The sequence below is a fragment of the Mustela putorius genome, unplaced genomic scaffold (assembly GCF_011764305.1).
Source record: "Mustela putorius furo isolate JIRA1106 unplaced genomic scaffold, ASM1176430v1.1 tig00000166_pilon_pilon_pilon, whole genome shotgun sequence".
Classification (NCBI taxonomy): Eukaryota; Metazoa; Chordata; class Mammalia; order Carnivora; family Mustelidae; genus Mustela; species Mustela putorius.
Genome location: NW_025421301.1, coordinates 233,700 through 261,551, shown reverse-complemented (window position 1 = coordinate 261,551; position 27,852 = coordinate 233,700). Strand labels below are relative to the sequence as shown.

General features: G+C 39.8%; 1 protein-coding gene across 2 annotated transcripts in view; it reads right to left on the bottom strand.

Moving 5' to 3' along the window:
- MDN1 (midasin AAA ATPase 1) overlaps nt 1-27,852 on the bottom strand; it is a 167,726-nt gene that overhangs the window by 124,726 nt on the left and 15,148 nt on the right. For both annotated transcript variants that reach the window (XM_045075838.1, XM_045075839.1), the window contains exons 3-14: nt 24,933-25,157; nt 24,329-24,436; nt 24,056-24,248; nt 20,874-21,116; nt 20,507-20,638; nt 17,483-17,586; nt 14,574-14,688; nt 6,615-6,808; nt 5,608-5,689; nt 3,374-3,469; nt 1,828-1,940; nt 457-605 (exon numbers count right to left, since the gene is read on the bottom strand). In XM_045075838.1, coding sequence (XP_044931773.1) covers nt 457-605; nt 1,828-1,940; nt 3,374-3,469; nt 5,608-5,689; nt 6,615-6,808; nt 14,574-14,688; nt 17,483-17,586; nt 20,507-20,638; nt 20,874-21,116; nt 24,056-24,248; nt 24,329-24,436; nt 24,933-25,157 — 1,754 coding nt within the window. The remainder of the gene's footprint in view (nt 1-456; nt 606-1,827; nt 1,941-3,373; nt 3,470-5,607; nt 5,690-6,614; nt 6,809-14,573; nt 14,689-17,482; nt 17,587-20,506; nt 20,639-20,873; nt 21,117-24,055; nt 24,249-24,328; nt 24,437-24,932; nt 25,158-27,852) is intronic.

Here is a 27,852-nt window from a genome sequence, read left to right as displayed (position 1 = left end):
CTGAGCAGAGAGCCTAATGTGGGGCTAAATCCCAGGACCCTGGGATCATGACCCGAGCTGAAGGCAGAGGCTTTAACCCACTGAGCCACCCATGCGCCCCTAGGCAGTTCTATTTTTAAAGATGTCTAATTTCCTTATTAACTGCAATACATATACATAGAATCCCATTTTTTCAACATAAAACCAAACTTAAATATTTATATATTTGCAGACCATAGATTAGAACCAAAAAAAAAAAAAATTAATGCCAAGCTATTAACAGTGGTTATTTCCAGGGGAAAAAAATTACATTATTTCCAAGGAAAAAATTTCCAGTGGTGATTTCCAGGCAAAGCGGAGTAGTGGCACTTTTTAAACTCTAGTATTTTGTGGACTTTTTATTTAAGGGTGGAGGGGGAAGGCAATCAGTGTGAAATGGTTATTATCTGGGGGCAGAGTGCTTCCCCTCTAACTTACCTGTAATGTGAGCCAAGTACTGGACAGTAGAGGTTTTGCCAGTCCCGGTCTCTCCCACCAGCAACACAGGTTCCCCTTTGCTAACACACACTGCGAGCTGTTCAATAAGAACAGAGGATGGCCTCGTGGGAGCAAAAGTGAGCCTCTCCCTGGGAAGGGGAAAACAAGTAAGTGGTCAGAGAAACAGGCTGCAAATTGTCCTTAAGTGTTGTTTTGAGGAACCAGATTTTCCAGACTCCACAAAAATCAGAAGGTAACTCACAGTAGCTGTCTTCAAGATATAAAACAGATATCCTCATAGCCTATGAATTGCAGAATTCATTCATTCTACAAACACTGAGTATTTATATACCTGGTACTTTACTAGACTCTAGAGATTCCAAAGACCAATAAGATAAGACATTATCTGTACTAGCTATGTCGTCTTAGGCAAATTACTTAGCCTCTCCTATCTCCTAGCCTTGGTTTCCTCACCTATAAAATTTGGATCAGAGCTACTATTATTGTGGGTTGAACAGACTCCCCCAAAAATTCATGTTAACTCAGAACCTATGAATGTGACCTTATATGAAAAGAAGGTCTTTGCAGATATAAATAAGTTAAAATCCTATCATACTGGGTTTAAGAGTGAGCCTTAAATCCAATGACTGGTGTTCTTACAAAGACAGAGAGAGATTCAGAAACACAAACACACACAAGAAAGATGATATGATGACAGAGACAGAGATGGGAGAAATGTAACTACAGAGACAAGGAACACCAAAGATTGCTGGTAGTCTTCAGAAGACAGGAGGAGGCAAAAGCCTTCAGTGGAAATGTGGCCCTGCCAACATCATGATTTCAGATTTCTAGTCTGCAGAACTGCGAGGAAATAAATATCTATTGTTTTAGGCTACCAAGTTTATGGTAAGTTGTTATGGCAGTCGTAAGACAATAATAAGTTAATTCATAAAATTATTATAACCACCACATGAGAAAACATATGCAAAGCACTTAGCACAATACTAGGCATATAGTAAGTATTTAATAAATGGTAACTAGAGCTCAGAATCTTGTAAAATTCTAGGAATTAACAGACTAACAACAGGACCTCACCTGACTTCCAAGTGAGGTTTACTTTGCTAAATACACAAAGTGAATAAAATAAAAAATACATCTTTGCTACTTCCAAGGCCTTAATCACCCTCATCACCTCCTTCACCTATTAACATCTAATTTTACAGAATATACTTTAGAAAACTACTGCTTCTTACCATCCAGCACAGTGGAGGGATCACCATTCACACACATTCTGGTCAGACACAAGGGGCTGGACTAGTCCTTTTATCACGTTCCTAACCCCACAGTCTCAGACTAATTGAGTCTATTTACCTCTGTATGTGGACAGCCTCACTTTGTTTCCGTAGAAGCCGCACTCGACCCACTTGCACATCTAGCTCATTGATCACAATTTCCGGTTTATAAAGCTGACAGAAGAATTCGGCCTATGGGAGGAGACAGAGTAAAATTCTGTAGTCTTAAAAAAATTTTTTTGTATACTCTTCAAACATTTCCTCATCCATGTGGCTTACTATGGTTTACTGTGCCCCTCTAACTAGCCCTTTACCAAGTACTTTCTACCTTCAAGATAGGCGAGCTAGCTTTAAATATGTCTTTTTAAAAATTTTCTGTATTTCTAATGTTTTTTAAAACACTGATCATGAATGTTGCCCTGTATTTTTCATTCATTCATATTTATTCATTCAAATACGCCCGTATCTGCCTATATCTAAAGTGAACACACTGACATATTCCAATAGCAAATGAACAGAAAGTTCTACTCCTAAGATTTATGAAAAAAATCAGTGGTTTTTCTTCAGCTATGCTTTTCTCTGCTTTAGATTTTAAAATAATAGAGGGAACAGTGACTTGATGGAACCATGGTGCATCTCCCTACAGCCAGAACACAGAAAGAAGCTGTGACAGGTGCTTCCAGGATATCTACCCAACAGCCGTTTCGTTCCTCTTTTGTCCTTGTCACCAACCTAAGAACCCAGATTTTGTTTAGATTTGGGGCAGGAATGAAAGGGGTAGCAAAGTGTTCAGGGAAAACAAATCTTTCTTCAACCAAAGGGGATAAATACTGTTCTTTTTAACCCAATTGTGGTAGTTTCTTTTTCTTTTCTTTTCTTTTGCCTACTATAATTATTACTTAAGCCCCTTTTGGTAGATGTTCTGTCACCTGCAGCTAAAACCATCCCAACAGTTTCAGAACCCTAAGGAATACTTCTATATCAGTTCCTGACATAAGGGTTTTTTGTGTCATCATTTATTTGGGAATGCCAGGTATCTGCTGCATGATAGACCTTAGACATTTTCCTGGCTACCATCACTACTGCTGAAAGGCTCTCTCCTCCAAAAATATGTATTTTGTAATAAAATAGGAACAGCAAAGTATTAAAAATGTTAGCAATGAACCTAAGTACTATTCTTTGTACTATTCTTGGTGTCTGTTGGTACTATTCTTTTTAACTTTTCTTATGTTTGACATTAATGAAAAGTGGGAAAAAATCTAATCCTGAATAAAACTACAGACAAAGGTGTTAATAAAACAGTTCCAGTCCTGAGCCCACAATCTACAGAATAACATCTTCATTAAAACACTGAAGAAAATAAAGCATGCATGTGGTACATTTTAAATAAAGCATGCATGTGGTACATGCATGTGTGCACACTTTAAGAATGCAGAACATATCAGAACTACTTACTTAAGAGATAGTAAGAGCTTAATGTCCATGACAGGTAACAACGAAACTACCAACTTTGACAAAGGAGGTAGTTATTGCAAAGGAACTGTTCCAGGTAAGGACCAGAGACTAGCAAGTAAAGTAAATACCCAGCTTCCTTTCAACAGAGAAGTAAAAATAGCACTACATACCTTTTTCTTGGAAATGTTCAATTTACTTCCAATAATTTCTGCCATTTTCAGTTTGCTTGTATGCTTAGAAAGCATTGCTGTGAAACAGTCCAGAGCCTATTAAAATAACCAAGGTCAATGTCAACTGATTTTTTAAAATACCTCATTAATAACAGAGCACCACCATTCTGGCCACAAAAAGAACAAAAAACCAGCAGGAACATTTCTGTAAGACTAAGGAGAATAAAAATAAGGTACCAGCCCTAGACTCAAGGACCTTACCATAATAGAGATAGGATACAAACAAATGTGAAGGCTTTACTATCAAAATACTAATTAGGGAAAAAACAAACAAGCAAACAGAAAAAGCTTCACTTTACAGGGCGCCTGGGTGGCTCAGTTGGTTGAGTGTCTGATTCTTGATTTCGGCTCAGGTCATGATGTCAAGGTCCTGGGATCAAGCCCCACACTGGGCTCTGTGTTCAGCATGGAATCTGCTTGAGGACTCTCCTCCTCTCCCTCTACCTCTCCCCCCATCCTTGCTCACTCTCTCTCTCTAAAATAAATAATTAAAAAAAAAAAAAAGCTTCATTTTACAAATCTGAAATTCAGGCAAAAACAGAATTAGTGTTAATCATTAGGTCTATGGTTCATGGGGGGTGGGGGGGGAACTGACTCTTAAGCCATAGAAGTAATACCAAAAGTTTACTTTCTAGCTATAAAGGCAAACTCCTGGTGCGCCATAAAAAGACCACATTATCATTACCCTAATCCAGTACTTAATCTCAGCAATTACTGATAGGCCAACCAGGTATGTGTTTTTGGTGGTGGTGTGGGGGTGGGGTGTGTGTGTGTATGTGTGTTCAAAGTACAAAACGTGGGCTTGAATTCACGAGATCAAGAACTGAGCTAAGGTCAAGAGTCAGAGGCTTAACCAACTGAACCACTGAACCACCCAGGCACCACCAGATAGGTCTTCTGATGTAATTAAATATAGAGTACATATCACCACCAAAAGTAAATTCTACCCAAAAAACTTCAAATTTGAATACATTAAGCATTTTGCTAAATTTCTATTTACAGGAAAGACAAGACAAAAAATGAGAATAGAAAGGATACTATGAGTGTGGTAAACACTCATAGCTCTGCTACCACCAAGTGTAAATTATCAATAAACTTAATCTAAGCATTTAAAAAGAGAGAGAGAATTTACCTAATCCTTGTCCCTAATACCTGAAGGACAGAGCTTCAAAAACCCTTGGCATTACCAGGAGTAGGAAATGTCTTTTTTTATTCACTAGGGTCCCTTTGGACCATACATGAGTTTATTAAGTTAAGCAAGGTGACTCTTGATGGACCTTTAATAGTTTAATAGAGGGGCTGGCTAGGCCAGAAAGACCAAGCAGAGAAGAAGAGAAAAGCTTAAACAGGCTCCATGCCCAGGGTGGAGCCTGATGTGGGGCTCAATCTCACAATCCTGAGATCATGACTTGAGCTAAATGCTTAACTGACTAAGCCACGCGAGTACCCTTAAAAACCTTAAAAACACTTTATAATCAAAATTGGTCACTGCTTTAAGATCCCACAGATCTCCATACAGTAGCACTTTTATTTTTAAGCAAGCAGAAATAAAATTCTCCCTGTTCTTACTGAATATGGTAGAGTTGTAATTCAATCAGGTTTCCCTCCCACACAACACATTTTTTGGCCAAGCCCAGCATACAAGGCTATACTTTGTAACCCCCACATAAATTCCTCTCGACTAAAGCAAAAGACCCTATTCAGCAAGTGGAGGGATCAGACAAATACAACTCTATCAGACAATGAAATTATATGTAAAAATAAATACTGAGCATTTTTTAAGTAGGCTCCATGCCCAAAATGGGGCTCAAACACATGATCAAGAGTTTTATGCTCCACTGACTGAGCCAGCCCAGTGCTTCTAATACTAAACATTTTAGAAACACTTGATATTTTACTTTATTAACACCTGGGAGATTTTCTTCTCATTTTATTTTTCCGTGTCTGTTTTACTCTGTCTAAACTATACTTGCAATTCGTAGTAATCTGTTTAAAAACCAAAAAACATTGATTAAGCCCAATTAGTTTTAAGACAACATTAATTTAGTTTTAATCAGCTAGGGATAATAAACGCAAAAGAAAAGTTCTGATAGCAGCCAAGAGACAGAAAATAACAATGAAAATCAACAGCCTTACAGAATAGAAAGAAAACAAACAGGAAGACTCTATCTTACCTCTTGAAAAATATTTAAGGATGCTGATGAAGAAAGACTGTCAAAACAATGGACAATCCTATTACACCAATTCAGTAGATCCCTTTAAAAAAAAAAAAAAAGCCAGGAAATAAAAGACCATAGGCCAAAGACATCAAAAGCATCAAAGTTAAATTCAATCCACGTAAATCTAGGGAACACCTGACAATGAAGTCTCTCTGTTTCTCTGGCATTATAAAGACAAAAAAGTGCAGGGGAAAGAGTAAGTGGAAATCCACTTACTAAAATTGGTCACTGCTGAACAATAAAGTGCAGGGGAAAGAGTAAGTGGGATTTCCACTTACTCTTATTCCACATTTTACTCCAATCCATGCCAGACAAGGTTGGGAGGGTGGGCAACTAACTCTCAGAGCAAACACAGGGGAGTTGGCCATTCCTAATGCTCACTTCTCAAAAGGCAAATCAACCACTGAGAAAAGAAAGTAAAGGTACAGAACTCACTATATATAGCAAACTCCAAGGGTCTTATTTAAGACCCCAACTGTCACAAAAGAAAAGCTAGTGAAAGAATTACATCAGTAAGTAATCTCAACCTTGACTTTTAAAGTTATTTTCTTTCTTTTTTTTTTTTAAGTAGCCTCCATATCCAACGTGGGGCTTCAACTCATGACTCTAAGAGTTGAATGTTCTACCCACTGAGCCAGTCAGGTGCCCCCGAAGATATTTTTTAAAGCTAAAATAATATATTCCCTTTATAAGCCTTCCTAATCATTAACTATAGGACCTAAAAATAGGATCCAACACCACGAAGCACTCCATAGGTCTAATTTCAAACTGGACTTCTCATAACCATTCAGTCTTAGCTGCTAAGAACTTTTAAGGAAAGCAATTTTTAAATCATCAACTCAAGGGGCACCTGGCTGGCTCAATTGGTGGAGTATGCGATGTTTGACCTCAGGGTCATGAGTTCGAGACCCAGCATAGGCATGGAGCCTACTTAAAAAAATAAATAAAATAACAACTCATACCTTAGAGACAATTCTCTTCCCTCAAGGCTTAGTCTTTTGTTTTCTCTTCTGGTTTCTGAAACTTCCTCAGGTGCCTGTTCACAGGTAACAGAACTATCACTGCGAGAGAGATGCTTCTCTCCAGTAAGTTGGATGTAAATGTCAAGCAGGTGATCAGCTACTGCCAAAAGGCTGGGATATCTGTTCTGAAGAACCTGACAGACAGAGGGGAAAAAAAAACAAAGAGAATTTAGCAGCAGACACAGTGATTTTTAAAAGCACATGTAAGGGATGCCTGGGTGGTTCATTTGGTTAGGCAGCCAGCTCTTGATTTCAGCTCTTAGGGTCCTAGGATCAAGCCCTGCACTGGGGCCCTTGCTCAGCAGTGAGTCTGCTCAAGGTTTCTCTTTCTCCTTCTGTCTCTCCCCAACCCACTCTCGCTTCTACTCTCTCCCAAATAAATATATAAATCTTTCTATATAAATAAATAAAAGCACATGTACATTCCTGCTAATAGTAGTCAAGCAAAAAATGAATTTCTGTATGAAATTTGTACCAAGTACAGTAGTACCCCAAGATCCCCAGTGGATGCCTAAAACAACAGATAGAATGAAACCCTATATATACTATGTTTTTTTCCAAAACAGACATACCTATGATAAAGTTTAATGTATAAATTAGGCACACTAAGAGATTAACAACAATAACTAATGATAAAATAGAACAATTACAACTCAATTTAATAAAAATTATATGGCTGTGGTCTCTCAAAATAACATGTACTATGATAATGTGAGATGATAAATGCCTACACGATGAAGTGAGGTGAATGACCCAAGCATTATGATACAGTGTCAGGCTACTATTGACCTTCTGACTACACATCAGAAGGACCATCTGTTTCTGGACTGAGGTTCACCGTGGGTAACTGAAAGCACAAAAAGCAGACCAAGGATAAGGGGAACTACTGTATAAGAACTTCTGCCCATACCCCTTTCCCCCTCAAAGATCACAACTTTTTGCTAGACAGAACACAGTAATCTGGCAATCTCACCATTTACACAACTGAGGGTGTAGAAGCCAGATGGGAAAAGGGTCTCCAGGCAACATATATATCAAGTCCCAGGAATTTACTCACTTAAGAATCCTGAAAGTACTACTTTAATTTTAAACACAATGCTAGGGGCACCTGGGTGGCTTAGTTGGTTAAATGTTCAACTTTTGGCTTTGCTCAGGTCAGGATCTCAGGTTGTGAGACTGAGACCTGAGGTAGGGTCTGCGCTCAGCACGGAGTTTGCTTGAGATTCTCCTCTACCCCTCCAACCCACATGCTCACATGCACACACTTTCTCTAAAATAAACAAATAGGGCGCCTGGGTGCCTCAGTGGGTTGGGCCGCTGCCTTCAGCTCAGTCATGATCCCAGGGTCCTGGGATCAAGTCCCACATCAGGCTCTCTGCTCAGCAGGGAGTCTACTTCTCCATGCCCTCATCCCCTGCCTGCCTTTCTGCCTACTTGTTATCTCTGTCTGTCAAATAAATAAATAAAGTCTTTAAAATAAACAAATAAATCTTCATAAATAAATTAATTAACACACACTATTCCAGTAATGCTAGTTAGGTAATTTCTCAGCAAAAGCAATCAGAAGCAGTTAATAGGAAAACAGTAAAAGGAACGAATTTTTTTTAATCTTTTATTTTTTATTAACATATTTTTATTTTATAATTTATTTTAATTAACATATTTTATTTTTTTATTAACATATAATGTATTATTAGCCCCAGAAGTACAGGTCTGTGAATCACCAGGTTTACAATTCACAGCACTCACCATAGCACATACCTTCCCCAATGTCCATAACCCAACCACCCTACCCCCCTGCCCCTGGCAACGTTCAGTTTGCGAGATTAAGAGTCTCTTATGGGGGACGCCTGGGTGGCTCAGTTGGTTAAGCGGCTGCCTTCGGCTCAGGTCATGATCCCAGCGTCCTGGGATCGAGTCCCGCATCAGGCTCCTTGTTCGGCAGGGAGCCTGCTTCTCCCTCTGCCTGCCACTCTGCCTGTGCATGCACTCTGTATCTCTCTCTCTCTCTAACAAATAAATAAAAATCTTAAAAAAAAAAAAAAAAAAAGAGTCTCTTATGGTTTGTCTCCCTCCCGAACCCATCTTGTTTCATTTATTCAAAAGGAGCTAATTTTAAGTACTGATAAAAAGCAGCTGATCTTTAAAAAGCAAATGACAGAAATTAAAAACCAAATGATGTAGTTCTATTTACTTCAACAATTATTGAGAATTTTCTGCAGAATAATACCTGGTGCTCATAATATTGGATTATAAGCTTTTATGATATGGATTTATTCCGACAAGTCTATTTGAGAAGAAGGGAAACATGTATATATTAGAAATATTGTCTGGGGAGCACCTGAGTGGCTCAGTGGGTTAAAGCCTCTGCCTTCGGCTCAGGTCATGATCCCGGGGTCCTGGGATCGAGCCCCACATTGGGCTCTCGGCTCGGCGAGGAGCCTGCTTCCCTTCCCCTCTCTCTGTCTGCCTCTCTGCGTACTTGTGATCTCTCTCTCTCTCTGTCAAATCAATAAATAAAATCTTAAAAAAAAATCCACTTATTTTATATATGTAATGTATACATATTTACAAAGATAAGGATCTACAACCTTTTAACAATGTCATCTCAAGTAGTAGGTATAAGATTTTTTTTTTAAAGATTTTATTTATTTATTTGATAGAGATCACAAGTAGGCAGAGAGGCAGGCAGAGAGAGAGAGAGGAGGAAGCAGACTCTCACCGAGCAGAGAGCACGATGTGGGGCTCGATCCCAGGACCCTGAGATCATGACCTGCGCTGAAAGCAGAGGCTTAACCCTCTGAGCCACCCAGGCACCCCCAGTAGGTATAAGATTTTAATTCTTGTTTTTTTACTGAAGGACTTTAAAGAAATATTGCTGAAAACAATTTCAGATAGATGAAAAATTAAACAGAAAAAGAGTATCAAAATCAGTAAATTTAAATGGACAGACACATGTATCTTTAAAATACAGAACACAGGGGCGCCTGGGTGGCTCAGTGGGCTAAAGCCTCTGCCTTTGGCTCAGGTCATGATCTCGGGGTCCTGGGATCAGGCCCCACATCAGGCTCTCTGCTCAGCGGGGAGCCTCCTTCCTCCTCTCTGCCTGCCTTTCTGTCTACTTGTGATCTGTCTGTCAAACAAATAAATAAAATCTTTAAAAAAAAAATAAAAAATAAAATACAGAACATACTTTTTTTGTAAGGAGGGAAGATTTATAAAATTGGTCATATATATTCATGACCTTGGTCACCACAAACAAAATACAGACTATTTCCATAATCTTCCCTATTTTTAAGATGTATTTATCGAGACAGAGAGAAAGAGAGCGAGTGAGAGAGAGAGAGCATGCATATATGCAAGCAGGGGCAGGGGAAGAAGGAGAGAGAAAAATCAAAGCAGACTCCCTGCTGAGTGTAGCAGCCAGACACAGGACTCAACCCCATGACCACAAGATCAAGACTGGAACTGAAATCAAGAGTCAGATGCTTATTTGACTGAGCCACCCAGGTGCCCCTCCATCACCCCTTAAACAAAAAGTACCCTCATGTCCCTTCTATAATCAATCCCTTCCCCCACACCCCTGGCTGGGAGAATCAGGAATCGGATTATAATCCCTATGGATCTGCTTTCAAGTCTCTCATATAAATGAAATCATATGGGGTGCCTGGGTGGGTCAATCATTAAGCATCTGCCTTTGGCTCATTTGCCTTTGGTCATGATCCCGGAGTCCTGAGATGGAGCCCCGCAAGGGGTTCCCTGCTCAGTGGGGAGCCTGCTTCTCCCTCTCCCACTCCCCCTGCCTGTGCTCCCTCTCTAGTTGTGTCTCTCTCTGTCAAATAAATAAATAAAATCTTTAAATAAATAAACAAACAAACAAATGGAATCATACAAGATGTAGTGTGTAGTTTGGATCTCTTACTTAGCTAATGTTTTTGAGATTCATCTAGACATTACCACATGTACCACTAGTTTAGTCCTTTTCACTGCTAAGTAGTAATTCCACTTAATAAGCATGTATATTTAACATCAGGATGGAGAAAAAAACTATCTTTATATGGAAAAAAGAACTTTATCAGTTTTACACTATAGCAAGAGTTCAGGGGCATAGAAGTTCTGAACAGAAAAGAACTATATAAGGAAGCGTGGGTGGCTCCGTTGGCTAAGTGTCTGCCTTCAGCTCAGGTCATAATCTCAGGGTCCTGGAATCAAGTGCCAGATTGGGCTCCCTGTTTGTTGGGGAGGCTGCTTCTCCCTCTACTTGCTGCCCCCCATGCTTGTACACTCTAACAAATAAATAAAATCCTTAAAAAAAAAATCTATACTACCCACAAACTAGTCGTTTTCTTCCTTAGCCAAAGAGTATCTTTGTTATTACCATAAATGTAAAAAGTCAAAAACAATGTCATTTAATAAACTAATATGACATAATACGGTTCTTTTATCAATTTAATATTTACTTTGGAGATTCATTCCTTTAATAGGCATTTATTAAGTACCCACTTTACACTGGGAACACCAGGGGTAGGAAAACAAAACCAACAGGAAAATAGCCCACCCTCAAGAAATATCATCTGGTATAAGAAGATATACAACCAAATCAAAATTACAATGTGGTCAGCCATCCCTGGAGACCCAGGAAGCTTTCATGGAGAAGATGAACCTGGGAGAGGTAATTAATGGCTGTGATTAGGCACTGCCAGCAGAGAAAGCAGGCCTTCTAAGGCACCATCACCTAAGACATGAGGTCACATTCAAGGTGTATGGAGGAGACAGGATTTGAGCAACTGCCAGGGTTTACTCTTTGGCACTTAATAACTAAAAAGACTTAGCACTATATAAATATCTCATTTTCTAAAGTATAATTTATTATTTCAGCAAGTCAAAGACAATCTTTTTCTTTTTTTTAAAGATTATACTTATTTGACAGAGAGAGTGAGAGACAAAGAGCGTAAGCAGGGGGAGTAGCAGGCAGAGGGAGAGGGAGAAGCAGGCTCTCTGTTGAGCAGGGAGCCCCATGTGGGACTCTATCCAAAAATGCTAGGATCATGACCTGAGCCAAAGTAGATGCCCAACCAACTGACCCACCCAACTGCCCCGATCTTTTTTTTTTTTTTTAAAGTAGGCTCCACACTGGGTTTTATATACAAACAATGAATCATGGAACAATACCTCAAAAACCAATGAGGTACTGTATGTTAAATAACATAACACAATATATATACATAAATACAAAAATAAAAGTAAAAATAAAGTAGGCTCCACACCCAGCATGGAGCCCAACGCAAGGCTTGAACTCATGACCCTGAGATCAAGACCTGAGCTGAGATCAAGAGTTGGATGCTTAACCAACTAAGCCATCCAGGCACCCCAGTCAAAGACAATCTTTCTAGGCATAAGATGACTGGAATTGGCAGCAAAAGAAATGTAGTTCCTTGTGCTTCCCATGAGATCATCTTAGGAGACTATTTTATTTCCTAAATAATGCACCCAAGAGTTTTAGTCACCAGCCACTTATTCAGGAGAGTGTTATTAGAATTTATTATTATGTCTAGAAGCTTATGAATAAGTGAACTCCATCAGAAAGGATGAATACCCAACTTTTGTATCAGCATGGACAGGACCAGAGGAGCTTACGCTGAGTGAAATAAGACAAGCAGAGAGAGTCATTTATCATATGGTTTCACTTACTTGTGGAGCATAAGGAATAACACAGAGGACATGGGGAGATGGAGAGGAGAAGTGAGTTGGGGGAAATTGGAGCAGAAAACGAACCATGAGACTATGGACTCTGAGAAACAAACTGAGGGTTTTGAAGGAGAGGGGTGGCGGGTTGGTTGAACCTGGTGGTGGGTATTAAGGAGGCCACGTATTGCACAGAGCACTAGGTGTGGTGCATACGCAATGAACCTTGGAACACTGGAAAAATAAAATAAAATAAAAAGAATAAGTGAACTCCTCGAAGTAAACTGTCTAAATATGATACACATCATTTAAGTGAGGGGGTGAGTGCTTCTGCTGTTTCCTGTGAGCAGAATGACTCATAGCTGTTCATGACAAGAATGGAAAGATGAAAAAAAGTAGCAGTCCATGTTGTTCTCATCCTTTCAATCCCCAACAAATCACACCTAAATGTGGACTTCAGACCTCTTCTTTCAAGAACGGAGTGGCAATTTAGGAATGAAAATTAAACACTGAAATTCTATAACTGCAAAACAAAGAGCTGCATGACAGCAGAGAATACAATAAGCGCTTACAAAGTGCCAGGCAGAGTGGATGCTGGGACAAAAAGGTGAAGAAGTTACCAAAGGAGCTATAGTTGAGGGCAGCAAAATGGGGATACAGAGAGACACAGAAATAAACTGGGAACTAGAGTGAGGTAAGTAACTCCCAAGTCCAAAATAGGCTGCAGACTTATAAAATCACATCAGTAAGACAAGGCTTCTGATTGGGGCACCTGGGTGGCTCAGTCATTGGGCATCTGCCTTCGGGCTCAGGTCATGATCCCAGGGTTCTGAGATCAAGCCCTGCATCAGGCTCCCTGCTCAATGGGAAGCCTGCTTCTCCCTCTCCCACTCCCCCTGCTTGTGTTCCCTCTCTCACTGTGTCGCTCTCTGTCAAATAAAATAAACAGGAACTTTAAAAAAAAAAAAAAAGACAAGGTTTCTGAGAGATTCCAGTAATACAGTGAACTAGACACCCTGAAAACCCCTGGGTGTTTTATAAACACTGAAAATTCTGGATAAAAAATTTGATAAGGTTGTCTTATTTCACTTATTTATCTAAAAATTTACACCAAGAAAGAGCAAAGCATCCCTCCCATGCCTATGTAATTACTGACAGGGCTTTATTTGCTATGCTCCAAGATGAAGCATTGTAGAATGAGAAGCTTTCCAAGTGACAGGGTAGATACAAGGGGAAAGTGGGGGTTAGCAAGGGAGAGAGGAGTATACCTCTTAAACGTCTGAGGATAACCAGCAATACCACAAAGTGAATCAATGTAGAAAATCTAAGAAATAATTCATCTCATTTTCATTATACCCAGAATAAAACATGCTGTTGAATGCGAAAGACAGTAGTTACAAAACAACTTAGTAAATTAAAAAAAAAAAAAAAAAAAGATCAGGGCACCTGGGTGGCTCAGTAGCTTATTAAGGGTCTGCCTTCAGCTCAAGTCATGATCTCAGGGTCCCAGAATCAAACCCCGTATCAGGCTCTCTGCTCAGCGGAGAGCCTGCTTCCCCTACCCCCCCACCCCATCGCACTCTGCCTGCCTCTCTGCCTACTTGTGATCTCTGTCAAATAAATAAATAAAATCCTTTATTTAAAGATTTTATTTATTTATTTGACAGAGATCACAAGTAGGCAGAGACGCAGGCAGAGAGAGGAGGAAGCAGGCTCCCCGCTGAGCAGAGAGCCTGACACGGGCTTGATTCCAGGACCGTGGGATCACGACCCAAGCCGAAGGCAGAGGCTTCAACCCACTGAGCCACCCGGGCGCCCCAAATAAAATCTTAAAAAAAAAAAGGATCTTTGGAAACAATTGAGGAAACGTGAGTACAGTCCGAGAATTAAATGGTATTGATGCATTACTGTTCATTTTATTGGGTATAATAGTTATTTTGATTACATATGAAAAGGCCCTTAAATTTTTAGAGATGCATTGAAGTATTCAGGAATGAAATGTTATGAGGTTTGCTTTCAAATATATTAGCAAATAAAAAATACTAGATGAAGTTAATACAGTAAAATGTTAGTACATTAACTATTAAATTTAGCTTAATGAGTATTTTGGTGATTCATTACACTATTTCCTCTATTTACATGTATATCTGGAACTTTAAACAAGAAAAAGTAAAAAACAAAAGCATTGATATTTTCCCACTGATAACCACATACCTCATGCAGTTCTGTCTTATCCATGTTATCCATGTGAATTTTCGTCCAGTATTTGTCTAACAGAGTAGCGTGACTATTTAGAGGTCGATACCAATTTCCTCCACAGCTCAAGAGTCTGTATTTCAAAATTTAAAAAAAGAATTACACAAAACTCCCAATTATAGGGGCACCTGGGTGGCTCAGTGGGTTGAGCCGCTGCCTTCGGCTCGGGTCATGATCTCAGGGTCCTGGGATCGAGTCCCGCGTCGGGCTCTCTGCTCGGCAGGGAGCCTGCTTCCCTCTCTCTCTCTCTCTGCCAGCCTCTCTACCTACCTGTGATCTCTCTCTGTCAAATAAATAAAATGAAATCTTTAAAAAAAAAAAAAAAACTCCCAATTATAATCTTTAATTATGCCTCTGGGTAGCCCTTGCTAGACATTATCTCATATTTGAGTAACACTCACAACCCGTTCTGTTGCCAGATACCACTATGTTGGGCTCACAGGGCAGAGGACAAATGAAAGGCTGCCAGTTCACCCAAGTCTGACTCTTTTCCTAAGGGTGTATAACAGAGTTTTAACCAAGTTATTTTCTAATCACTGTAAATGATTATATTAGGTGTTTTGATCTTAACAGCATGTTTCTCTTCATCAAGACACAACTTCAGGAAAGACAAAACATAATCCAAGGCCCAAACCATTAAAAATAAGTTCAGTGCTTATTACCAAAAGCTACAGTACCCAAAATTATTAAAAATTTCAAGAAGGAATATTCATTAAATACATACCCAGGCCAAGCCACAAGCTTGCATTTAGGCCATTTAGTTCAATGCTCATAACTTTCTGAGGCAATGGTGTGCTACTTTTCTTCTAAGGCATAAAGAGGAGGAGACTAACACCCCCTGATCACTCATCTATGACTACAAATGGCAGAGCCAAGGATGAATTCAGATTTGTCTGACACCCTTCTACGATTTCCCAGGACTTTATGAGATATGATCTGATACCTTTCTACAATGTCCCGGGACTTTCTGAGATATGAACATATAGCAAGAAAGAACTTCTCTATCCCTATGAATAAAAGCAGGGTTTATTTTTATTTTTTATTATCTTTTAAAATAAATTTATCTTTTACTTTGACAGACAGAGAGATCACAAGTAGGCAGAGAGGCAGGCAGAGAGAGAGGAGGAAGCAGGCTCCCTGCCAAACAGAGAGCCCGATGCAGGGCTCGATCTCAGGACCCCGAGATCATGACCCGAGCTGAAGGCAGAGGCTTAACCCACTGAGCCACCCAGGTGCCTCATAGGGTTTATTTTTAAAAAGCAGGGCCTAGCAAAGTATTCCTTGAGAACTGTTAGGTTAACTCCACACTCCACCTCTAAATGCTCACCAAGGCCAACACTAGTATAACTATTAAATATAATGTGACATTAGTGTCATTCTTGGGCATATTAAAACCTTGGAGAAGTGTACAGATATATTCTAGTAGTAGGAAATAAATCACTGTGTTCATGTTGTTATAAAATACAAATACGGACATATACCAAGTTTGTTTAGGTTTTATTCCTTTGTTGATGCTTATATTTAATTTTTTTAACTGCTTACAGTCTACAGGTCATCATCATCACCATCATTGTGACTGGCCAATAGTTGGGCACTTATTATGTGACAGATCTTTAACACAAATTATTTCATTTAGTCTTTACAATTACATCAAGCTGTAAAGTAGGTATTATTAGGCTCATCATTATTGGACAAGCAAGGTGCATACAGATACAAAATGTCAGTGTCAGGACTCAAATCCAAGGCTGTCTAAAGTCTCACCAGTGATTGTTTCTAAAAACAAGAAACCAAGATAAAGTTTTTAAAAACTGGTTATTTTTAGGGCATCTGCGTAGCTCAGTCAAAGTGACTGCCCTTGGCTCAGGTCATGATCCTGGAGTACCAGTATCGGGTCCCACATCAGGAGTCTGCTTCTCCATTTGACCCTCTCCCCTCACATGCTCTCTCTCTCTCAAATAAATAAAATCTTAAACAAAAACAAAAACCTGGATATTTTTAAGTGGACGGAAAAAAAACCCTCTCATTTTCTGATTTAGTTACCTCTACTTAAAATAGGAATGAAGGGGAGTGCCTGGGCAGCTCAGTTGGTTAAACAGCCAGCTCCTGATTTCACCTAATGTCATGATTTCAGGGTCCTGGGATTGAGTCCCACGTAGGGCAATGCCCTTGGCAAGGAGTCTACCTGAGGATTCTTTCTTTCCCTCTCCCTCTGCCCATCCCCCTGCTCATATGTACACGCTTTCTCTCTCTAAGATAGATAAATCTTGGAGCACATGGCTGGTGCAGTCTGTTAAGCAGCCAACTCTTGATTTGCCTCAGGTCATGATCTCAAGGTCCTAGAATCAAACTCCAAATTGAGCAACATGTTCAGTGTGGAGTCTGCTTAGGATTGTCTCTCTCTCCCTCTGCCCCTCTTGCTCATGCTCTCTCTAAAATAATTCATTAATAATAAATAAATAAATAAATCTTTAAATGAAATAAAATAGGAATGAAGGGCATTTAGCTAGCTCAGTCGGTACAATATGCAAATCTTAACCTCAGGGTCGTGAGTTCAAGCCCCAAGTTGGGCAGAGAGCTTACTTATATCTAAAAATGCTACGGTCATCAAGATAGTCTGACACTGGTGTAAAACAGAAAAATGAACAATGGAACAAAGCAGAGCCCTGAAATAGGAAACAGATCTCTAAAAATAAATAAGTAAAATAAAATAGGAATGAAAAGGCTGGATCTGTCATCAGTTCCAACTGATCTTGCTTTAAGTGGGCCCAGAAAACTCTACTCTAGGGACTTTTGGACTCAGTATTCTAGTGAGGGGACTTATGAGGAAAAGTCTCCACAGTGGGAATAGAAAGGTTAATAGGACATACCTCCTAGTTGCAAAGAACTGAAATCCAGGAGCCACTTTCAGACAGTCACCTCGGCCAGGAATCAAGAGCTCTCCATTCTCCAAAAGAGGGATCAGCACGGAAACCTAAACCACAAAACCCCACTGATAAAACTATTAAGGCAGAAGTAACAACAACAACAACAACAAAAAACCCAACATACATTGTTTCTTCAAATGATGAGCACATCCTTATAGGAAACCTTGGTTCTCATAGCATGAACTGGGATCAAAAGGCAGATGGGAATTTCTGGGCCACCTACACTTCAACAGTACAATTTATTCATTCAACATTCACTAAGTGCCTACTAAGGATTAGAACCAAGCCAGACACTAAAACTCCAGATACGACTGAGGCTTTACAGCCTACCATCTGAAAGAATAGCCATGAAAACCACCATACAGCATGATCAGTGCGACCCCAAAGGTGACTGTGAGTCAGAATGAAATGGTGTAGAAGCAGGGCACAGAATCCACCTCAGAAGTAATGATATTCAGAGTCTTAAATGTGAGCAGGAATTAGGTCTCATGGGAGAGAAATAGCATATATACTCCAGGCAGAAAGTATTCAAATGGATAAAAATCTACATGCCTAACAGCATAGTTGTTAGGGCAGAGTATGTATACGAAATAGTGAAAAACTACAAAATGTAGAGGGACGCCTGGGTGGCTCAGTTGGTTGGACGACTGCCTTCAGCTCAGGTCATGATCCTGGAGTCCGGGGATCGAGTCCCGCATCAGGCTCCCAGCTCCATGGGGAGTCTGCTTCTCTCTCTGACCTTCTCCTCGTTAATGCTCTCTCTCAGTGTCTCTCTCTCAAGTAAATAAATAAAATCTTTAAAAAAAAAAAAAAAAAAAAAAAAAACTACAAAATGTAGAGATAAATGATTAAGGGTCTGCTGTGTTGAGCTAAGGAGTTTGAATTCTCTCATGAAAGATATTAAGAGGATTTTAGCCTGGGGGGGAATACTATAATTTCCATTTTAGAAAATCAACTGCACGACAACATGGAATATAAACTGCAAGGGCGCTAGCCTACAGGAAAGAGGCAAAAACAAAGACAGGATAGTTGTACAGATAGATGTTTGGCTGGCAGGAAAGGAAAACAAAAGAAAACAAAAAGAAGAGACTAGTCGGGTAACAAAGCATGATGGCTACATAGATGGATAGAAGTAAACCCTGCACTAAGGCAGTGGGATAGAAGAGAATAAAATAAAGAGATAAAAAAAAGTGCAAAGCAATATAAGACTAAATGAATAAGAGACTAGAAAGAGAAATCAAACTTCTGGCTTGCTAACTATGGCAGAAAAGGCTGTTCTGAGAAAGAGCGGTAAGTTCCATTTGGACATCTTGAATTTCCACCAGCTAGGGACAAAATGGAGAAATTTTTCAAGCATATAGATGTAGGGAACATAAGTTTGCAGAGGAAGCTTAAAAAGAAAAAACAAAGTAAGAGGACCAAAGAGTCAGAAAGAGGGTTCTAAAATATCAGACAATTTTACTAAGCATCATTATTTCACACTGGGCTAGAAGCTGAAAGGAAAGCCCAAAATAATGTAGGAGCAACTCCAAATAACTCCAAAACCTGAAACTACAGAAAATCATCCTGAAATCTGTAAAAGCTACCTTAAAATAATAAAGGGCTAACTATTAGCTGAGAAATTCTAAAACAACAAAACAATAATCAAGGGATCTAGGCATGTTTTAAAGTAAACACAACCTCAGTATAGTGATATTGAAGATTAAATGTACTCAAATGAACAACATACCCTTTGTATGAAGAGAACAAATGTATGAACAGAAGGGGAATGGTCTACACAAAATGAGACTCAATGCAGAAGAATTTTCTGATGTTTACCAAACACTGCCAAGGGGAGAGCAAAATACAAACTGTCAGTTTGGTCTTGAATCTGGATTTGATCATCAAAGAATGTAATTAACTACAGGACAGCAAAAGATCCCTAGGCTACATCATGGCTTGGATGGAATATCTCTTATGTTCTCCTACCTTGTTTGGCTCTAATTCCACAATCCATAATCCTAATGACTTCCTAGGTATCCTGTTACCTGAAAAAATTGCCCCAGTGAAGAGAGCACTAGAATGGAAAGCCTCAGTTTGGGTGTGGAAAGCGGGGGAAAAGATGAAAAAGAAAAAAGAAAAGAAAGTAAAAAGCCTCAACAAATACTCGGCCTTGTGGTTTTATCTTATTGTACTATACTCACCCTTCCTGTGGAGATGTGAGATGATAAAATCCCTACATGACAAGATAAAGTGAGATGAATAACTGTAACACTGTGATATAGTGTTAGGCTACTATTGACCTTCTGATGATACATCAGGAGGATCATCTGCTTAGGATGAGTAACCGTGGGTAACTGAATGGCAGATAAGGGGGGACTACTCTACTCAACCAAAACAGCACCAGCAGAACTTTACCAATTTATCTATCAAACAGAAGACCAGATAAGTAAATCATACCTCAAACCAGATAGGTAGGTAATCATGAATGAGCTTCTCCGAAAACATACCATCTCTAATCAAACATCTACGGTTTGTTTTTTTTTTAAGATTTTATTTATTTATTTGAGTAAGAGAATTAGAGAGAACAAGCAGAGGAGTGGGCAGAGGGAGAAGGAGAAGGAGACTCCCCACTGAGCAGACAGCCCCACATGGGGCTCGATGCCAGGACCCTAGGATCATGATCTGAGCCACCCAGGTACTGCAAACACCTATGTTGTTTATATTATCTCCCCAAATCACTATTAACAATATGCTCTTCAAAGATAGGAAATCATGGGCACCTAGGTGGCTTAGTCCGTTAAGTCTCTGCCTTCAGCTCAGATCACGATCCCAGGACTCAGGATCGAGCCCCATGTAGGACTCCCTTTTCCCTCTCCCTCTGCCTTTCTTCCCCCAGTGCTCTCTCTTGCTCAAATAAATAAATAAAAATCTTTAGAAAGAAAAAAAAATATAGGAAATCAGCAAATAATTAGTGAAATGACATACCACGTCTAAGGGAGCATAGTCAATATCCTCCAGAAGGATCCAGTGTCCCTTTGTGGCTGCCTGTGTGAGAGTACCAGGTTGCCACACAAACTCCCCTGGGACATCTGTGCAGCGGTACATTCCCAGCAGCATCTGCAGGAAGAGGATAATGTATTACTGAACCCACACATCTGAGATGCCAATGCCACATCTTTTGACTAATTCTTTTATTAAACTTCTATATGGATATAAACAGGCACTTAATGTTTTTGCACGTTGGTCCCATCAGTTACAAGGAAGACCAGTAACTATTCCCATCTTCCCCTAGCAAAAAGAGTACTTTAATTCAAGCATGTGAACCCACCAAAATTTGCTGTATCTTAATTACCTTACTATCGGTCTGATCTCCAAGCTGGACTTTAAGAAGTTGAGGGGGCTTCTGTCTACCTGTCATTGCACCTAAGTGTTCAACTAAGGAAGTTTTGCCACATCCTATTGGTCCTTCCAACAACACAGCATTCTGAGAAGCCACTGCCATAGCCAGTGTTTGAAGATTTCTGCAGACTGAATCAACCAGCACATAAGACCTAAAGGCCAGCTCCTGTTCACGAGAAGAATTCCTAGTACTAGCCTAAGGAGATAAAAGAAAAATAAAAGGCATGTCAACAGTCTTTCCTCCAAGGGGCACAAGTTAATTTCTACAATGCTTCCACTGATCTTTACATAAACCTCTAAATAAATTAGTAGCACCAGAACTATAATATTAATAGGTATGTTATACAAAATAAAGATGAATTTTTCCTTTTGGCAGAATTTGCTAGCAAATTTAAGGAAAGTTTCCCAAAGTTTGAGAAGCCAAAAAAGTTGATACACAAAGAAAGGATGGAGGCAAACTTCATCTCATGACTTAATTTTTATTAGTTTTTCTTCCTTTCACCACATTCTAGGATTTCATATCTAAGATCAAGAATGCACATGATATATTTATAGATCAGGGAAATATGGACATTCAAAGGATACTCTATTACAAAATTGTTATTTTTTCAGGTATAATAAAGAATAATGGATTTTTTAAAGTTATTTTCTTTTATACATATATACTGAAATATTTAGGCATGAAATGATGTGATATATGAGAGTTGCTTCAAATAACATTTTAGAGAGAGTGTGCAGAACTATAAATGATCATGAATTTATAATTACTGAAATTAAGTGATGGGTACATGGAGATTTGTCACTCCGTTTCTACTTTAAAACATATTTCACATTTTCCATAACAAAAAGTGAAAAATAATAATGTTCCCAATATGTTTAATGGGTATAAAGTTTTAACTCTACCCATTTTTCAAGATGAAAAGCTCTGGAGTTTGTTTACAAAACAATGAATATAGTTAACATCACTGAAGAGTACATTTAAAACTGTTTAAGAATGGTTGGGGGGTCTGGCTGGCTCAGTCAGTAGAGTATGTGGCTCTTAATCTCAGGGTTGTGAGTTTGAGTCTCACATTGGGAGTACAGTTTATGTAAATTTAAAAAAAAAAAGAAAGAAAGAAAGAAAAAAAGTTGAAGACAGTAAATATTGTATTTTACTGCATTAAAAAAAAAATTTCAGGGCACCCGGGTGGCTCAGTCAGTTAAGCATCTGCCTCCAGCTCAGTTCACGATCCCGGAGTCCTGGGATCAAGTCCTACATCAGAGTTCCTACTCAGAAAAGAATCTGCTTCTCCCTCTCCTTCTCCCTTTCTCCCAGCTCATGCTCTCTCTCTCTCAAATAAATGAATAAAAAAATTTTTTTAATTGTCTTTCAAATAACAATGTACCTAATATAACATAGAGAAAAAGATCTTTTAGAAAAGTGGGATTTTAAGAACTTCTAAGGAATAATAACTTCTCAAACATGGCCAGTCCCCTATAGATACGTGAGGACAAAATGAGATTCAGGACTGGAAGTTTTTTGTTTTGTTTTGTTTGTTTGTTTGTTTGTTTAGATTTTATTTATTGAGAGAGAGAGAGTACAAGCAGGGGAAGAGACAGAGGAATGAGCAGACTCCCCACTGGCCATGAAGAGATATATAGGGCTGGATCCTGGGACCCTGAGATCCTGACCTGAGCCAAAGTCAAATGCTTAACCACTTAACTGACGGAGCCATCCAGATACCCCAGGGCTGGAAGCTTGAAGTCTATAGGGCTGTTACTCTCAACAGTTTAGCAGGCCAAAGCATCATTCTGTACTTCTGCCCCAGTGCCTCGTCACTGCTACTCAACATCAGGGCCACCCCAACTGGAATCCTTCCCGGTATTAAAATTCTAATGCTTAGAACCTAATCTATGTTAAGAGAGTAGTTGGGGTTGGGAGATTCTTAGTGACCAAAGGGAAAGACAAGGGCCTGTGGAACTGCTGGTGTCCTACTACTTGTTACATAGATATTTTCAGTTTACAAATGATCACTGAGCTGCACATTTAAGATGTGCATTTTTAACACATATTGTGCTTTATTATTTTTTTATTTTTTCCTTTATTTTATTTTTTTAAAGGTTTTATTTATTCATTTGACAGACAGAGAACACAGTAGGCAGAGAGAGAGAGGGGAAAGCAGGCTCCCCACAGGGCAGAGAACCTGACGCGGGGCTCAATCCCAGGACCCTGGGATCATGACCCGAGCCGAAGGCAGAGGCCTTAACCCACTGAGCCATCCAGGCACCCCCACATATTATGCTTTTTAAAATTTTTATTATTTTTTAATGTTATTTATTTGAAGTGATTGCTATACCTAACGTGGGGATCAAACTCATGACCCCAAGATCAAGAGCCACATGCTCTTCCAACTGAGCCAGCCAGGCACCCCTTATTATGATTTTTTTTTAGTTGTACTGCCTAGTGGACAAACTAATGGTTCAAGAAATGACTTAGGACATCATCCAAAAAGAAAACTGGGTGAATCCAACCATCACATAAAGTGACAACTGACTGAAGACAGCTGGGGAAAAACAGACTGGCTCCCATCAGTTTCAGATTATAGAGCTAGATTATAATCTATAAACCTTTCAAAACTGTGGGTCTGGAGTCACATTCTTGGAAAAAGCCCATTTCATACAGCAGGGGGAAGTTCACTACAGTTACTGGCCTCCCACACAATGAGCAAAACGAATGTTATGACAGAAAGAAGTTGCTGGGGAGTTTTACTTGGGCCTAGTCCTGTCTCTGTCAAAGGGGAGTCCAAAGGTCTCCAGACTAGTCATTCTACCTTTGTTTCACATAAATATGGTATCACATCCATGTGCTACACAATGTCACAGAGAGAATATATGGAAGAGCTCTGCTGAAGTGAAAAGCCTCACATGGGGATCATTAGAGTTTCTAATTTAACACCAAACAGAAACAAAGGAAATATCAGAAGAGGGCCCTGGGTAAATTTTTCTTAATCTCTTCTGAATACTTCTGTAAATGGAACAGCAATCTGGCAAACTCAATTTGACTCACACCAATAACACAGAGCCCCGCCAAGGAGGAAAGCACACTTGGTGTTTAAGAAGGGGAAGAGGACACACACCCTACTGATGCCAACATACCTGCTCTCTAGGGACTGGTGGCTGCCCAGGCAGCACCACACCACAGACAGCAGTCACCCTGGAAGAGAGGTCAGCTGAAACAAGATGACCCTGTAAGTACTGTAGCTCCTTCTCCTTACGCCAAAGGGAAGTTTCTGGATTAGCCAAAACCAAGGCCTTCTCCAAGTCCTGCAGCTGGGCCTCTTCTAGTAACCTGTGGAAAATGAGGATTTCATCAATTACTTTAATGCATAGCAAAGCCACATCAAGATCTCTGGGAATCCCCCTTCTTACCTCAACCTGAAATGGATCAGTTCCTCACTATTAAAAATCTTCTTAAGGAATGATAACTTGTGCTCTTCATTCATACAGGTGACCAAAGCAAGACAATTGGCTGTGTACCTGGAGAAAATCAAAGTATAAAAACTCAGGACAAGCAGCTGAGTCTCAAGAATAAAGAAAATTTCTTAGCTAACCAAACACTAAAAAAGGAAATCTTAAGGGGTGCCTGTTGGCTCAGTTGGTAGAGCATGCAACTCTTGATCCCAGAGTGGGGAGTTCGAGCTCCATGCTGGATGTAAAGATTACTTAACTAAATAAATAAACTCTTAAAAAAGAAAAGGAAATCTTACAGAATTACTATAATACATTTGAGAGTAGAAAATGCAAATCAGGCATAATGAATTCACTTGACAAAACTCAAAAAAAAATGGACCTCCACTAATATCATCTCATTTTCCACTAAAGGGACACATGACTAAGGAAATAAGAACACAAAAGGCACCAGCACAAAAATAACCCATTTTACATAGCTTCCTTTCCCTCCTCATGCACAGAACTCTACACTCCCTCTGTGATCCCCACACGTAAACACAAGAAAAGTCCAACAGCTACATACCAGCGGACCAAGGTGTCATGGCTTCTAAGCAGAGGGACACACACACTCCAGTCCCAGAGCTCCCGGAACACAAACTGCTCTTGCTGCAGAAACTTGTAAGCTGCTTCCATTAGGTCCCGAAGCTTCATCCGCCTGCGCCCATAGCGGACTGGATTAGCATCTGAACTCTCTAGGAAGAGTCTTTGAAAGACTGGAGAAGTGTCCTTAAAATACCTTAAGGCAAACCTTCAGAAAGAGAGAGATTATTTTTATTTGTTGGTGAGGATATCAAAGTATACACATCTCCACTTTGAGACAGGACAGCAGAATATAACAGGAATTTCCAAGGGTCTGAGACCAAACAGACAAATACTGAAGCTACCTAGTCCTAAGATGGTATCCTGTTTAAGTTCAGGAACCAGGACCATGGCATGAGATATCTAAGAGAATACGGAAACCAGGAATTTCTCATCCCAAGTGTTTTCTACTGAAAATACACTCATCTTCAACAAACATTTACTGATCTCTCCCTAGCAGCCAGACACTGTGTTAAGTACCAGGGGTATAAAACTGGACTCCTCCAATAGCAAGGAAGATAGTCACCTACAGAAACAAAAAGAGGCACATGAAAAAAGATTCATCTAAAACTAGGGGAGTCCAGAAGAGACACTTTGGTTGTATCTGAAGGGATAACAGATTTTCATGAAACACAGAAGGAAGGAAAGTAGGATCACAAAGAAGGATAAATAGCTTCAGAAAGGGGGCCCGCTGGGTGGCTTAGTCAGTAAACTCTCCAACTCTTGGTTCAGGCTCAGATCATCATCTCAAAGACATGAGACTGAGCCCTGCTTCAGGCCTCAAGCTCAGCACAGAGACAGTCTGCTTGGGACTCTTTCCCTCTCCCTCCCTTCCTACCCCTCCCTGTATTCTCTCTCTCTGTCTCTCCCTAATAAATAAAAAAAAATTTGGAAGAAAGGAAGGAAAGAAGGATGGTTGGATCACACAGTTCGTTACCTATTCTGGATATTAATCCCCTATTAAACACATAACACAAATTTTCAAATATTTTCTCCCAATCTGTAGGTTGCCTCTACATCCTTGTTTCCTTTGCTGTGCCTCAGTTTTTAGTTTGATGTTCCATTTGTCTATTTTTGCTTTTGTTGTTTGTGCTTTTGGTGTCATCCAAAAAAATCACTGCCAAATCTAGCATTATGAAGCAGTCTCTTCCATCAGCCTGTTCCTGAGTTGCATCCCTTTATAACAACTTGGTGTACTAGTGGTCAGTAACAGAATCCCCAGGAACCCACTGGGAATACAAAAGAGCAATGCAATGGTCGCAGGGGCCATTTGAATCTGTTTTCCAGAGCAACTTGTAGCACCAAGGAGATATACCCCAGATTACTGGCTCAATAAATCCCCAAATATAAAAACTTCAATTGGGGAATAATGAGAATACAAGAGATGGGTGGGAAACCTTGGACTTCTACAAGCAAGCCAGGCAAACAGGAATACAGGCTTAGTAAATTAACACTTGTGATATTCTGAATGAGACTGGACAAATGAAACTTAGAAGATTCAGCTCCTGCTCAGAAAAGACCTGTCAGAACAAGAAAGAGAAAGAGATTTGGGAGGAAATACACCAAAACTACTAATAACAGCTACCCCTAAAATGTAGGATTTCAGGGTGAAGACTTCTGCTTTTTATAATTCTGTATTATAATTTAAATTTATCACTTTTCTTTTAAGATGTTCTTTATTTATTTGACAGGCAGAGATCACAAGTAGGCAGAGAGGCGGGCAGAGACAGAAAGAGGGGGAAGCAGACTCCCTGCTGAGCAACAGCCCAATGTGGGGCTCAATCCCAGGACCCTAAGATCATGACCTGAGCTGAGGCAGAGGCTTTAACCCACTGAGCCACCCAGGCCCCCCACCACCACTTTTCTCTTAATTAAGAGAAAAAAACAGGACATATTTTTCTTCACAAGGATGCTGTCAGAATAATAATTCTTTGGTGGAGAGAAGCTGACATTACACTAGCTCAGGGGCAGCTTAGGTTGGCAGCACATGTGGGATAGGTGGGCAGTAACAAGCATGCAAGATAAGGCAGATAAGCAGTAACCACATGGTCAACCGTTCCACCGGGTCTTTGAGGAAGATAGGGGGAAATGACCTTACATTTGTATGCAAATGGGGGAAGCAAATTGTGGTCCACTCTAAGTATACAAAAGGAAGACTGGTCAATATACTCTGTCAAACTTACTTGACTACATTACCCTTTTCTCTAGAGACCCATCATTTTTAGGAAGTGCTCTAAAATTCTGATCTAAGCAATGATGGATGGACCAATAAAGCCTTTTTAGCCAGAGAATAACATTATTATTTTTTTTTTTATCTAGAGAATATTCAATGACTGAGAAAAGGATCTCTTTCCTGGAGTAAGAAAGTGTCAGAAGGTCCAAAATGCAACAAGGGGGGCACCTGGGTGGCTCAGTGGGTTAAAGCCCTTGCCTTCAGATCAGGTCATGATCTCAGGGTCCTGGGATCGAGCCCTGCATCAGGCTCTCTGCTCAGCAGGGAGCCTGCTTTCCCCCCTCCCCCTGCCTACCTCTCTGCCTACTTGAGATCTCTGTCAAATAGATAAATAAAATCTTAAAAAAAAAAAAAAGAAGAAAAGAAAAATAAATAAATAAAATCTTAAAAAAAAAAATGTGACAAGGAATACCATCCAGTTAAACATCTAATCTGGGGGACGCCTGGGTGGCTCAGTTGGTTGGACGACTGCCTTTGCTCAGGTCATGGTCCCGGAGTCCCGGGATCGAGTCCCACATCGGGCTCCCAGCTCCATGGGGAGTCTGCTTCGCTCTCTGACTCGCTCATGCTCTCTCTCACTGTCTCTCTCTCAAATAAATAAATAAAATCTTTAAAAAAAAAAAAAAATAAA